Raw genomic sequence first — 15,017 nt, 5'->3', positions numbered from 1 at the left:
GGATACAGGGGGACACTACAATGTGCTGTGGCTTTGATGAGATAAGGCAAGGTCTATCTTTCCATAAGCATGACAGAATTCTGCCTCAACACAAAGGAAAAACGTGTCAGAAAACCTGTACTGTCAGGTGGACCTTTTGGTTTGGTGTTGGTTAACTTGGAGGGGGGACAAAAACTCCCAACAACATACCGACCAAAAAATGAATTAACACAGTTAACACACATGGAGAATATGCTTTGGAAGGTTTAAACTACCTCAGGCAAGCTTTCAAAATGTTTAAACTAGCAAAAAAGGTACCCCAGTTTCGTAGGACAAGAATGGCATGGTGAAGAGGGGGGAAACATGACAATCACTTGTTCCATTTCCCCTGGGAAGTATAAAGGGACATCAATACTGAGACGGCAGAAACAATGGAAAATGGATGACAAATGATCAGATCAACATGGAAAAAAATTAATAAAAGAGGCAACTACCTGTTTGGGAAAATAATTAGATTAAATATAGTAGAAGAAAGTAAAGCCATTTGGCAAGGATTCCTCCGGTTGTAATTAGAGGTTAGTTCAGAGAGTTAATAACTGCAAGCATAACCGTTCTTCAGTGCATCCACAAATTACATTTTGCTCTACTTGACTGACCACATAACAGACACATGGAACATGTACCAGCACAAATAGTATGTTTGATAGACTGCAATAATATCCACAAGGAAAGACTGTTACCTATTTTTTGTGTATTGACCTGTTTTGACTGAAGGACTCGTTCAATAATCCTTGACACTTTAGGAACATGGCAAAAGGAGCATCAGAAAGGGAGTCTTAATCACAGAGACAACATCCAAAATATACTGCAGAAAGTGAACTTTTCCTTTGTTGCTTTTTATGGCAACTACAGTTCCCAAAGTTTGGTTGGATCTTTCCTCCAGAAGTGAGACATCATTGCCTTTAAAGCATTTGTGCCTGTGTTGTTAATAATAGCCTGAGCTGTCCTTTAAGCTACACCTGCCAATATTATAAAGTTATTTTTGACAATGTAATTTTGAAGGGAAGAAGGGAGGAGAGTTCATAAAAATGCATTTTGTTCTCTAAAAGCCAAAAACAGCACCTCTTATTATACTGCAAACTCTCCCTTTACATAACAATCACACATGCTCTTGACAAGGAAAGGCCCATTATTTCTATCAAATGGGATACATGTTTAAATGGATAGTTTCTCTACTAATGAAGGACATTTGAACCTCTGAACTGTACTCTTAACTACTACTTTTTAATAGTACTTTTAACTGAATTCTTTCACTGAAGTAATATGACTGCCAGATAGACTCTAAAATGGTAAAGATCCAGCAACAAAAATTAAGTCAGAGGAAGATAAACTGCCATTCAATATCAGGTTCCATTTAATAGTCCAACTCCAATTACGGAAGACTACACATTTCAGAGGAAAAAGGAAAAAGTTCTACCTATGAAAATGAAGACTGCTAATTTCAGTATTGTTGGTAGTCTTAGAACCAAAATGGCAGTGATTATACCTTAAAAAAAAAAATTAAATACTGTGTACGTTATCACTGTGGATCTTCTTCTAAAGGAGCAATCAAGTCTGAGAAGATTTGAGGCAACAAGTTCCCAATAAATTGCATGCCCTTATGCGTCTAAATTTAGTTTTTAAATCTAGCTGCTTTGCAGGCTCATTCATTGATCTGTCTATTCCTACGTGTTTAGAGGAGGGCATCTATAATTTTGGCTGTTAATGTTTGGTACAATAAGCAGAATAAGATGTTCAATCTCATCCACTTTTATACAGCAGTTACAATCATTCTTCAACAATTTTCTTTTTTCAGAATTGAAAGCAAGAAGTGTAAGAGATAACTTTTCCAGGTCTCTTCTTCCTCCAGTCCCTATATTCTTTAACCACCTTCATTCTCTCCACTGCACCACAGTATCCAACAGTCTTTTCAGCAGCAGTTGTCCTTCTGGTGATGTACACCATCAGTCTAGATGCAGCATTCAGTGGAAAGCCAGTTTTCCCATCCAGGAAAACCACACTATTATATTGTGATGGATAGTATTACCTACTGGAAGCATCTTAAGCCTGTGTATTCTCTTGTCCTGGCTCCCTGAACAACTCAGACATAGAAGCCATTCCTGAGGTTCTCACCAGACAGTTGGCTGATCTCCAAAATCGATCAGCAAAATGCTTGTACAACAAATTGGAGAAGTTCCCCAAGTGAGCCCAGTCATTCCTGTGCTGACTTTTATCTCACATTGTCTCTATTCCCCCCAAAAGCAACCGCAGAGCTCCAACTTGCTTTTCCTAACATCCCTGCCTGTCAGGCTGCTACCGACACCCTAGCTTCTCACTGGCTCCTGCTCTTCCTTCTGAGCCAACATCACTGAGGGCAAAATTTGATGAAGCAGCTGAGAGAGCTGTAATTGTTCAGAAATAGTATGACCTGGCACTATACACCAATGGGTGCCTAATGATGCAAGAAATCTATCTCACACAGCTCTATAGCATCTTTCCATACCATTTGCCATGAAGAAATCTTAATGTTAATAATAACTTAATCCTATTTCTTTGCATTTAGTATGGCAGTGGTACAAAGAGAAAGAAGGCATAAAGCTGTTGCTTCCTTCTTTCTTATTTCCTTCCCTACCTCTATTACCATGCCCTAAGCCCTAGGGTCTATCACCATGTCCTGCAGCCATAGGGAGGAGAAGAGAAGATACAGCAGGCAGGAATTGTGCAGCAAGACTGATCTAATTAATTGTTTTACAAACTCTTTCATAGACTTTTTTCTTCATAGTCTAATTGGACAAGGATCAGCCACCCCTTGGGGGTGATTGGCTAAAATCCTAAAACATCCATTGTCAAAATATTTTCCTACTATACTATAAGCAAGACTTCTCAAGGCAGCAGGTGTTTGGTTATTTACATAACTCTGCTACCTCTTCTGTGAGAGAGAAAAGTCTCTCACGGACTTAGAAAATAGCAAGAAAATCCTTGCTAGCAGCATTTTTGTATCCACATACCTCCACGCAGGTTCACTGGCTATGACACTGTGCTAGAGATTTTGAGGAAATGAGCATAGGATAGAAAGTAAGGATGTCAGTGGCCCAAGCTCTGTAATAGAGAAGACTCTCCACTCCAGTCACACGTCAAAGGGGAAAAAAAAAACAAACTAACCCCTAAATTATCATAAATTTCATCTTTTTACATACCAGAATTAGTTAATTTAGTTGCAGAAAATTTATTTTTTGTCCCAAAAATTCTGGCTGACATCCTGAAATAAAAACAATGGCTTAAGAGATGCAGTCACAAATTGCTTAGAAAGTTGGACCGAAAGCAAACTTATCAAATTCCCAAAGATTGCCTCTAAGAGGCACCCATTCTGCACCCATTGGTGCAGAAAATCTCCAGGAAAATGATTCAGAAATACTGTTGATTATACTCCATCAATTCAAAATATTTGCCCAGACTTTTATTTCAATGTTTCTTTTTCAGAAAGCTTTACTATTTTTCACCACAGTTGAAGTTATTGCCTTTCCAACAGAAGTGAAGGGCTGTAGATCAGTAACTTAGATAGAATCACAGCATTTCTGTACGTTATGTCCAGCTTCTCCCTTGGTCTCTCCCTGTCCCCTTCCCCCCCATCCAAAGAAAAAACCCAAAACCAAAATCCAAACCCTAAACCAAAACAAATCCACAACTCCAATCACTCTTGCACTCTTCCAAGAACTTTTAAAAGCAGAAAATTAATTTTCACCAATAAAACTGGTGAAAGAACTGACAAATCTTAAGCTTTGTGACAATCCTAGTGTCAATACTTTGTTTTACCTCACTCCTCTCAGACACCGAGCATGTTCACCTTCCAATTTTATACAGACTAAGCAAGTTCAATATTTTATAATACTAAGTCTTTGAAAAAGCTGAAGTTACATGGTCTCACTGGCTTCCTACACAAAAAAAAAAAACCCTGGGTGTCATCAATCATCTAAACCCACCTCTGTAGGCACATGATGCTCCACTCACTAGAAAGAATAATCATCTGGTATACAAAGTGAAAATGCTCTTTAGACTATTGTCAGACTACAGAAATTACAGAAAAGTGATTTGAGACCACTCTGATGTTTAAACATCATGCAAAACCACATTAATTTCACAATTACTACTTGGAAATGAAATTTTCATGTGATGTATAGAGTTGAGGTTTTCTCTGACAGCCTGTCTTGCTGGAGGGGAGGGTAATTTCTCCCTGCTGGAGGAAACTACCAACAGTGTCCCATACAATGGCTACAGCAGATTGAAAGGAACAGACATCCATCTCAAATATCACTAAACAGCCCAGGGCAAAAGTCCCTACGGGTACCTGCACAGGCCATTTCTTTTGGGATCAATGCCTCTGGGAAGCTCGAGTTTTTCTAGCTGGCCTGTTTCAGTCTGATCAGTAAGAGCAGAGCAGTCTTTTCTTTAGACAGAAATGTATCAAATACAAGGTTACAAGTGAAATAAACTAAAACACAGACCTCACTTACAACAGCTTTCTAATGCTTTGATTTCCCTAATTAGGAACCTGGAGGCACCTGCCATGTGTTAGCTCAGAGAATTCAGCCTATTCAGCAACACCTTCCAAATGCCAGCCCTAAAGAAGAACTTTTCCTGGTCTCACCTTCATAAGTTTACTGTCCTTGCTCCATTTGTACCACAACGTGGGAGGAAGAATTCACAGCCATTCCAAAAGGTCACTGACTTTGATGATCAAAGCATTCCCTTACCCATCTCACCTCCTTGGCAGCAAGTCTTGAGTTTTACACCTTTAACTAGCTCCTACACTTCAAGATAATAAGGTTCAAAATACGTGTTTTGTTATGTGAAATCCTGCAGAACCATATATGCAAAATTCCACAGTTTAGTTTTTCCTAACCAAATCTGTTATTTTGGGTTGGATTTTTTTTTTTTTTTACTATAGAGATCAACATATACAATACGTTTACAGTGCAGTTTAGGTCAATCAGCTCACTCTTACCATTGCACATATATCCTTGCCATCACTATCAGGGGTTCCTTGACTAAAGTGTACAAGTGTCATGATGTCCTAAATACCATAAACATCCTCTTAACATTTAGCTTACAAATAGCAAATCAAGCACACACCTTGATGTGCACCTTGATGCATGACACCAAGTAACTTTGCTTACGGCATTTTTCCTTGGCTGTAATGAGACAGGAGACTCCTGTTATTTGTTTTATCTCTATCCTACAGACACATGTAATCCTGATTGTGCAATTTATTGAACGTGTTTTTCAGCATCCCTTTAATGGAAATTATTCATCTATATTTCAGTTCACTGCTGATGACAAGCAGATATTTGCAGAACATAAAATTCTCCAACAAAGTGTTGTCTAGTACAAAAAGGGAAAGAAAAGCATGAAGTATGTGAATTGATACTCAAATATATTCTGCTTCCAAAACTTCATCTAAACTTTAATTTGGCAGGTGCTCTTGGAGGTGCATGATCCAAATATTGACCAGCACTAAGTTAGTTGAGGTCAGCTCCTGACAGACCACAGCCCAAGGTTATATTTGTATAGGTTCCTTCTTTGGTAAAAAATAGAAATATGTACAACTTTGCTCAAAACTTGCATTATTATGATCTAAATACCTTCTATGATGTGGTGTTTTTCTGTTAGCTGTTGTACAGCTATGTCACATCCACCAGAAGTGAATAGTATCACACAGGTGGTCATCAACAAGAACATAAGAAAATATTTGTCTAACATGGTACAAGTTCTAGTCTTCAGAACCTCAGGAGATTTCACTCAATTTCACACCAAGAAGAAATGATGTTATGCCCCAGCAGTCTTGATAAATGGCACTAAGCAAATTTGCTCTGTTGTGAAAACTGGTTCAGATAATTTTATTTTACAGTACAAATTAATCTCAAATTGCTGATTTTAGCAATATATTACAATGGCAGGTCAATGTCTATCATCATCATTCAGTATGCTGAATCACTAGCATCCACACAAGTAATTTCATTTTAAAGTTCTTTAGAGATTAGCATTTAAAAAAACTTGAGGCTTAACCTGTAATCCACAAGTGAACTTTTTGCCTACAGGGAAACAGAGTGAGCTTTTGCTCCACTTTCTCCATATTAGGAGAGACTTGATTTGCCACCTAGGAAACACTTAGGTTTTTCAGCCTCCCAGACCTATTTGTGCCAAGACACAGTTTTTGGCACCACAAGCATAAAAACCTGGAAAGTCCTACAGTTGATAGTTTCAGAATCGCTAAATTTGATTTATTCATAGATTTCAAAGCAAAAAACCCAAGAAAAGCAATCATCTTCCCTCTTCCTGTGAAGAATCAAGGCCATAGAACTTTACCTAGCTGTTATTGTGACAAGTTGTGTGATTGTAACACTTTTTATTGAACTGAAATGTTAAAAAAAAAATCCAATTCTATGCCTCAGAGCTTCTGTTTATATTCTGTTGTGGCCCAAATCAGGGTTTTCTTTTACTTTTTCATTGATATTCTAGTAGAACTAGAATAAATAGCGTCCCTATGCAAAGCTTTGTACAAATACATAAAAAGCAGAGCCTCATAACAACAAACTGTTTAATGCACAAGATAAGGAAGGGTAGGGATGGGGGAAAATGGAGATAGACAAGTTTACATATCATAAAATCATATAATAGTTGGGTTGGAAGCTTACCTTTGAAGGTAACCTTTGACAGTTTACTAGTCCAAACCAAGATGGGAAGACTAGACCACAAAGAAAGTGATAACCATATTCCAGTGCCTTCCACCCCTACTGTAAGAATTGTGTAAACATGTGCTAACCCCTTAAAAATCCAGCTCCAAACAACTTGTCCCAGACTACTTAGAAAATCAGTGAATGGGAATAGGACTTGAAAGTGCCGTGGGAAGAGAACTGTCACCCAGACCAAAGGGATGAAAATAATCACGTAAATATCACAAGAGCCCTTCTCTGTACCTGGGCGCTCACACCCTGAAAAGGCAATTAACTGGAGAGCAAGGCAGGTATTCATAACACCTCCTGGCAGCCTTTCACTCTGCTATGTTTGTCTTCCCTTTCCAGCTATGACCAGAAACAGATAAAACTGAACTGTAGCTATGTATTACAGGTAGCAGAAAATTACTGATACACACACACACACACCCCCCTTTCTCTCTCCCATGTTTTCATTTATCTGGTAAAACTATTTAATAGCAGCCAAACTTAGAATTCTGATACCATTTATTATTGAAAAAAAATTTGCTGTGGTGGAAAATGCCACTTATATTAAGTTCAGACTTCCAAAATATTGTCCTTTTGTTTCTGCTACCATTTATTACATGAGATGAGGAAAGGTCTAGAGAACTTCTTACTTATCTGGGGAGCACGTGAGTAGTGCACACAATACCTTTTGCTGTGTGTTTTGTGACTACAGTACAATCATTGCCGGTTAAAATACACCAGAGAATTCCAAGGTGCAAAGGGCTCTCCTACATATTTTCCTGATTAGTTGCACTTTTCTGCTCTGCCATATTAATATCCACTGCTCAGTGCAAGCAAGAAAAGAAAAGAAAAGAAAAGAAAAGAAAAGAAAAGAAAAGAAAAGAATCCCTGAGCAGAACAATCTGTCATTACTCATGTTTGAGACATTATAATTTCACACAGAGCAACAGGTAGCAATTAGTGCTACAGGAATTAGGGCAGTACTATGAATAAATTTATACGTCTTGTCTCTCTGCAGTGTTCCACCCCTCCCACCTTTACAGAGATCCTGTTAAGGCTAGTGGATCAGGATGAACCCAAGAAGGTTATCATCACATGACAGCCTTTTCTTCAGGGCAAAGAGAAGGTATTACGTGAGATCATGTATGAATATAAACAAACCACTTCAAAGTCTTGTCAGCTGTCTCTCCCCCAAGTTATTTCAGGCAATGCCATTTCCTTTTAATTACGCAGCTTAGCGCATGTAGAAAAACAGTTTATTCTCTATGTAAATACATATCCAAACTTTAGTCCCATTTAGGATCATAGGACAGAAATTAGGCTGTAGGATTTGCCACTTATGGGTCACAAGCTTTGCATTGACTTGTGAAACTTTTGGGGTTTTTTACAGACACCGGCTCAGGTGAGAACTTGAACAATTCCTTGTCAAGTTGTTACATGAACGTTTTGCGATACAGCTTATTCAGCCAGGGGAAAGGAGCTGCTTCCTTTGGCATGATCACAGAATGAATGGCACAATGGACAAGCAAGGCTGTTGGCAATTAGTAGGTAAAGATGAAACCTCAAATAATATCATTATATCTAACTAGAGGTCAGTGCAAATTAAAGTATAAACCAATATGCTTTAGAATCAATTTAAATACTTGTGAACCCCCATTTAATGCAGGGAAATGTTAAATGCCTCCATGGAGAAAGAGAGAAAGAGATTAAAGAATTAGCTCAGAGCAAGCCTGGAGTAGAAGAAGGGTCAAATCTCCCAAGTCTTCAAAGTATTAGAAAAGAGATGAGATCATATGGCACTGTGCTTGAGGCTAAGCCTGGTCTTGGGGATGCCATCTGACTGGCTGGCTGGCTGGCTGGCTGCTCCAGAAAACAGCAGTCCTGCATCTCCTTTGCATCAACCCTGGTGCTTCTCTGGTCTCACCAGGAGCTGGTCCAGGCACAATGACTCAGTGTTCTCCTGCACTGGCCTGCAGGAAGCAATGGCTAGGTATGAACAAGGGGACTACCCCATTCTGCAGCAGCAATTACCGAGCTTGAATGGAGTGCAAGAAGTTACCCAAAGTAAAGTGGCAGCTCTCCCTCTCACAGGTGTGAAGCAAAGAACACAAAGATTTGTAAGTACTCTGAGTATCCAGTGAAGGCAGACTTTCTCTAATAATTCAAAAAGATCCTTTCCCCATAGAGAGAGCTGAAGAAACTGGCAAAATAGTCTACTCTTTACATTTTGGACTCAAATAATTGTCATCTAGTCTTTTGTAAATATATACCCCAAACATAACATCTTAATTCTTCTCTTCTGGGCTGTGGGATTCCAGAGAATTTAAGCCTGCAGAGTCACCCACAGAGCAAGGGAAAGACAGCATACAATATAGCTTTCAGCTAAATAATCAGCCATCTTCTCCTTGATCAGGCTGGCTTACAAGGTGAAGTTCAGCTGCACAAGAAAAGGACTCCTTCTCTTACAGTAATTAATCAGTATATGCCTCCTATAAAATTCCAGGTACATCCAAACCTAAATTCTTTTTCTCATCACCAAAATGACACCGAACCAGAGCCCAAAACATCCCTTGCAACAAGCTATAAAATTTTTTTTGGTTTTCTGATGTTTTCAGTGGTTCAAAGCCCTGCTTCAGCTTCACCACTGCTCCTTGGTAGGGATGTACTGCAGTACCTCCACATATTGAAGTACACAATAGGCTCTTTGAGGAAATTCTGGAGGGTGGAAAGGGAAAGCCAGTGGAAAGTGATATGACTGTGTTTGCTCACAAACCAAAATTACTGAGATTATTAACACTAGAGCAAACTATGAAGAGCTATGGAAAAGCCTAATAAATGAGACAGTGTGAGATTAGGTTTGCTGTAGATAAGAAGAGGTGCTCTCAAAGGAACAATTTCAAATTACTCACACATTGATTTCTAAACTAGTTTAGAAATTTATTAGGAAAAGTTTGAGCATGACCTTCAGCAGTTTAAAAAGGATGTGCAGAAATGCAAATGGAATACTCATCTGTACTGAGAAGCAGATGAAAATATGGTAAAATATTGCAGAGCTAATTGAAGTACATGCTTTCCATTAGTATAGGATGTCACATTTACACTGCAATTCAGTTTCTGAAAAAAAACACCTATTTTTTCCTGAAATTACAGAGTTGAAGGAGATGAACTGAAAACAATTCCAGAAAGAGGGCAAGAGATGAGAGGAAAAGGCTTTCATAGAAGTTAACATCTGGTGATAGCAGCAGTGTATGGGACATCAAGAAAGGGATGATGTTCAAGTAGCTTTATCTTTCCAAATCATGTTTCATTTCCCATTGTGGGATCTGTGAAGTAAATTACAATTCTATGCAGTAGGAGAAGTGATAGAAGAGCCTATAGTTCCAGACAGAACTATGCTTATTGTTTTAGAAATTTTGCTACAAGTATGGACCATGTTTGTGGTATAGAAATATGATGAACTACAGCTGCCACTACTGCAGAGCTCAGCTCTTCAGACAAGAGGACATCCTTTAGAGATCATCAGATTAGACTGACTAATTGGCTGTTCTGTCCAAAAAAATCCAGTCTTTGACTTTTACAGCAATGTGATTTATTTTCCTGGACCGTATGGGGTTTTGGTGTTTGTTCCACATATTTTGTATTCATACTTTAAGGGTGGACTTCCCTACAGGGACTTGTGCCAAAGTTTGCAGTAGCATGAACACATGTAGTTTCTCAAGGAGTTTGAGTTTATCTATTTTGAAAAATAGAGAGGAATGGCATCCAACTTCAGAGACAGTGAGCATCAAAGGTTTTTTTTTTCCCTTGGATACCATTCATAGAAATCTCTCACAGATAGTCCACCAAACACAAATATTCCTGGTCCACAGAGGGAAATAGCTATGATAAAGACTTAAAATAAGTTGAATAACAAAGTGTACAATTAAACCCAATTAGCCATTCTCATAATAACAGGAGAAAGGGAAGAGAGCAGCAGAATGTAAACCAAATATTTAAATGCTAAATAAACCTTCTATTACAACTTATTGCTGTGTCAAGTCTGAGAAAAGGCAAAAAAGTTGATGAAGGGTGTACAACACAGGTATTATGGGGAGCAGCTGTGGGGTTGTTTAGGCTTGAGAAAAGGAGGCTCAAGGGGGACCTTATTTCTCTCTACAGCTACCTGAGAGGAGGTTGATGTGAGGTGGGGGCTGGTCTATTTTCCCAGATAACAAGCAATAAGACAAAAGGAAATGGCCTCAAGTTGTGCCAGGGGAGGTTTAGATTGGATATTATGAAAAAATTCTTCACGAAAAGAGTTGTCAAACCTTGGAACCCGCTGTCCAGAGAAGTGGTGGAGCCACCATCCCTGGAGGTATTTAAAAGATGTGTAGGTGTGGCTCTCAGGCACACGGTTTAGTGGCAGACGTGGCAGTGCTGGTTTAATGGTCAGACTTTATGTTCTCAGGGGTCTTTTCCAACCCAAGCAATTCTTTGATTCTATGGCTCTATGTAATTAGCCTGTTGAGCACACTCCCACAGGATATTGTTGTGTACTATGTCGTTTAGTGAATACAAATGTAAGTATTCCTTGTTTTTAATGTACCCAAGGCAAACACCATCCTCTGGCTTCTCACATGTCAATAACCAGCTTGAACTTGTGCTGTTAATCCCATTGTGTATGTCCCACCCAACACAGACACTGTGCAACTGTTTTCAGTGTATAAGTTCAGTGTTGGAGCCTTTTATATTAACAACTATCAAGTACATGATTTTGGGCCAGGGAAAGCGCTGCCAGTGTGGCAATTTGTGCCTCCCAAGACCTACCCAGTATGAATGATTCCCTCACTTCTTCTCTCTCTAGATCAGTTACTCAGGAGGATACCTATTTCCCTTTCAATAAAGCCAGTCAAAAACTATTCCCAAGCTGTTAAAATTTTGATCATTCTTCTTAAAAAAATAAATCCATATGGAAAAAAGAGGTATTAGCTGAGTGGTAATAACAGGTGGGAAAAGAACAAGAACTGCTTCTTTTTTTGTCTTTCACTTAAATCTTTCTATTTTTAAACAGACCGGCCAGCTCTGCTTGTTATTTTTTAGCCATAAAGGGAGTTGGTTCAAGGTATGTTAGCATGATAGGTCTTGCCTCCATTTAGGCTGGAGGTATTACCTTTCAAGGATTCTTTTAATAGAGAATGAATATTTCAGTGTTCAGAAGTGTATGTGCTCTTTAAACTCTCTTTTTCTGACTTCTTATGGCCGCCTTGTTCATAGGGAGGATTGTTAGGAGGTGTTCACCATTCTGAGCCCCAACTGACAAGGCCGGAGGCCAACTCAACAGCTACATGTGTGGAGTGTTTTAGTTCATACAGTGCTTCAATAAAACCAAACCAACTAATCAACCAGCAAAAAAAACCAAACCGCACAGAGGTGCGTGCGCGCACACGCACACACACAGAGATCTACAGCAGCTCATCTCGCAGAAGTAAGACAGAGAAGAAGAGCTTAAGACTGACTGATTAAAAATTTTAAGAGGTTCACCATTATTTATGCTCTCAGCAAAGGCAGTCACCAGCACTTAGCAAGTGCCTTTCTCCACACATCCCAAATCACCCTAGGGTACGATATCGTGCAATTCAAAATGTACATAAGTTCTGCACCTTCTCCAGTAGCACTTGGAACTAGCAATGGCCAAAGATAGTATTGGACTGATGCAATAGTACTAGGCAAAAAACTGCTCTGACATTTCAGATCCTCCAATGTATTTTAAACATAATCAGCAAAAGATACTTTAAGAAAAAGCAAACTCACCATTCTGGAAACTAGGAGGTTTTCCCTAGATCCAAACTATGGTTTTGTTCAAGACATCAGTATTGTTGAAGGAGAACTTATTCCTGCTCTGGCTTTGAAACACTCTGGCGTGCTCAGGGTTCAGGTAGGTGCTGGAGCACACCTGGCAAGCCTCCCTCTTCAGAGTGCTGAGCAATGCCTGCTGGAATGTGCAGTCTAGCAGGAACCTGGCACCGCTTGTTCAAACAGACAGGCGTGAGCCATGGGACTACATTACCCATAATTGCCTTCAGCTGGTTTATGATTACACCTGAAACCAGTAGAGGTGGTGTGGGAGTTTCATCTTAAGGGGAGAGAGATATGAAGAGGAGGAGGAAGAAGCATGTGCTCCTTGTGTGCCACTGGAACAGACTTAGGATTTTCTACTCACATACACCATGTTGCAGATATATTGAATTGTTGGGAGGGTTTCAAAATGTGGCCTTCTGGTTAAGGTCAAGTTAGAAATAATTAGATTTACTGGCAGTGAATACAGTGACTGAAATTGCTTGAACCTGTATGACCGGTTTAGGCATCTCTGTGTATGTGAGAGAATCAGACAGCTGGGTATAAGGAAGCAAGTGAAGGAGGGGTGGCAGTGGCCTTGGATATTTACAGTGGAGGGAATACAGGGACATTGGGGAGGGTGAGGAGGAAAATGTTCCTTTTTAACCCCATGTCCTTTAGGAAATAGCAAATTTTCCGATATGTTATATTGCAGGTGGGTTTTTCAGAGATTTAAGAATTTTGTAGAATAAAGTTTAGAAGGACAAAGGTTACAGGCACAGAGAGATAAGAAAAATGTGCCAGGAATGTCACAGGGACTTGGAGAAGGGATGATTTGCCTATCCTGTTTTTATTTGCTACCTGTGGGTTTATGACACTTAGAATTCACAGCTGAAACCCCCATTTCATGGAAAGAGGTTTCACAGGCTTTCTAAGCCAGCATCCAAAAAGCTGAAGTATAAATCAGACAGGATAAAAATATGGAGAAAGGCAGAATTCAGGGTGTTTATGAATGAGATATTGTGGGCAATTTCCACCAAATAAACCATCTGCCAAAATAGGTGGTTCTGTTTGATCTGACAGCAAAGTTGGGTGAATCTCAGCAAGTAGTTTCATACTGAAAAAAATGAAGTTGAAATTACCAACTATTTCAACTAAATGGTCAATCCATTACAGCACCATTCAGAGAAATGAACACTTTCCCTCCCATCCAATCCAGAAAACAGCCTTTCCTACCTCACCATATGTGACAAAGATGAAAAAAAGATGCCCCATCTCCAAATGATTTGAACAACCAGAGAGATTGTTGAGAGAGCTTTATCCTGCTGTCAGAAGCAGGATGTTAGAGTAATACAGCATAGCTATTCACTCTGTGCTAAAACTACCAGTTACAGAAAAATTAGGTGATTTCTTCTACCACTGCTTCTCTAAAAACATAGTTTGGAAAATCAAGATCTGGAAATAGAAAATGTAGGACAGCTAAGCCCTGTCAGACACCAGGAAGAGAAGGGAAAAAATTCCAGCGACATTTAGTGGCTTACCCAGAGCTATTAAGAAAGCAAGTATTTCATTTATGTTATACTTCATTTTCTGGGTTTTTTGAGTTTTCTTGAGGTAGGTATTGTCTATCATGTGTGTCTAATACTAATGACAATGACAACCCAAACCAGTTGAAACTTACTGTCATACTTCTATAATCAAATAATAAATTAAGATCTTGGTATCCTAAACTCTAAATTTCAATCCCTTTTCTGTTATCTCAGACTACTCCTTAAAATTTCTGTTTAGGCAAGATACCTTTCCCAGGCTTCATTTCTCTGAATGAACCATTACCTCATAAAAGAAATGTTGGTTAAAAGTAGAAGTACTTTCAGGGCCAGATGTTTTTAATAATCCATTCTTCTTAATAAAAGAATAATTAAAAAATGTTCGTGGTATTTTTACCTTAAGTTTAGGCTGATGATTTTTAACATCCCTTTTTATAGGGATGAATCAAAACTCAATTAAAATAATATCCCTCTTAGCTGTTTCTCAGGTAGAAAATGAGTTTAGAACCCATAAAGCTGCAGCTGGGACCCCGATGACTCACCTAAAGCCTCTACAGGATTTGAGTTGATCTCTGGGTCTCATAAAACAATAGAAACATAAAATGATTTGGGCTGACTTCTTGCACTAGATCAGGTTGCTCAAAGTCCCATCCAACCTTTCTTTGAACACTTCCAGGGATGGGGCATCCACAACTTCTCTGGGCAACTTGTTCCAGCGCCTCACCACTCTCTCAGAAAGGAATTTCTTCCTAATATCTAATCTAAACTTACTCTCTTTCAGTCTAAAGCCATTTTCTCTTATCCTATTCCTACATGCTCCTTTAAAAAGTCCCTCTCCAGCTTTCTTGTAGCTAGGTACTGGAAAACTCCTCACTACAAAAGGGCCCAAGTATTAGCATAGTCTATCTGGGTTTTCCCT

At 39.1% G+C, this 15,017-nt stretch overlaps 1 protein-coding gene across 1 annotated transcript in view; it reads right to left on the bottom strand.

The window, feature by feature from the left end:
• The window catches only part of MACC1 (MACC1, MET transcriptional regulator), a 36,882-nt gene extending 24,187 nt beyond the window's left edge, over positions 1 to 12,695 (bottom strand). Inside the window, exon 1 of the mRNA XM_017731203.1 lies at positions 12,528 to 12,695. Within this exon, the coding sequence (XP_017586692.1) occupies positions 12,528 to 12,530 (3 nt within the window). The 5' untranslated portion in view covers positions 12,531 to 12,695. The remainder of the gene's footprint in view (positions 1 to 12,527) is intronic.
• Between the last annotated feature and the right edge of the window lie 2,322 nt (positions 12,696 to 15,017).

The sequence above is a fragment of the Corvus brachyrhynchos genome, unplaced genomic scaffold (genome assembly GCF_000691975.1).
Source record: "Corvus brachyrhynchos isolate BGI_N302 unplaced genomic scaffold, ASM69197v1 scaffold84, whole genome shotgun sequence".
In the NCBI taxonomy this organism is placed as follows: domain Eukaryota; kingdom Metazoa; phylum Chordata; class Aves; order Passeriformes; family Corvidae; genus Corvus; species Corvus brachyrhynchos.
Note: the sequence above shows the minus strand (reverse complement) of the source record. Positions and strands in the feature narration are given on the sequence as shown.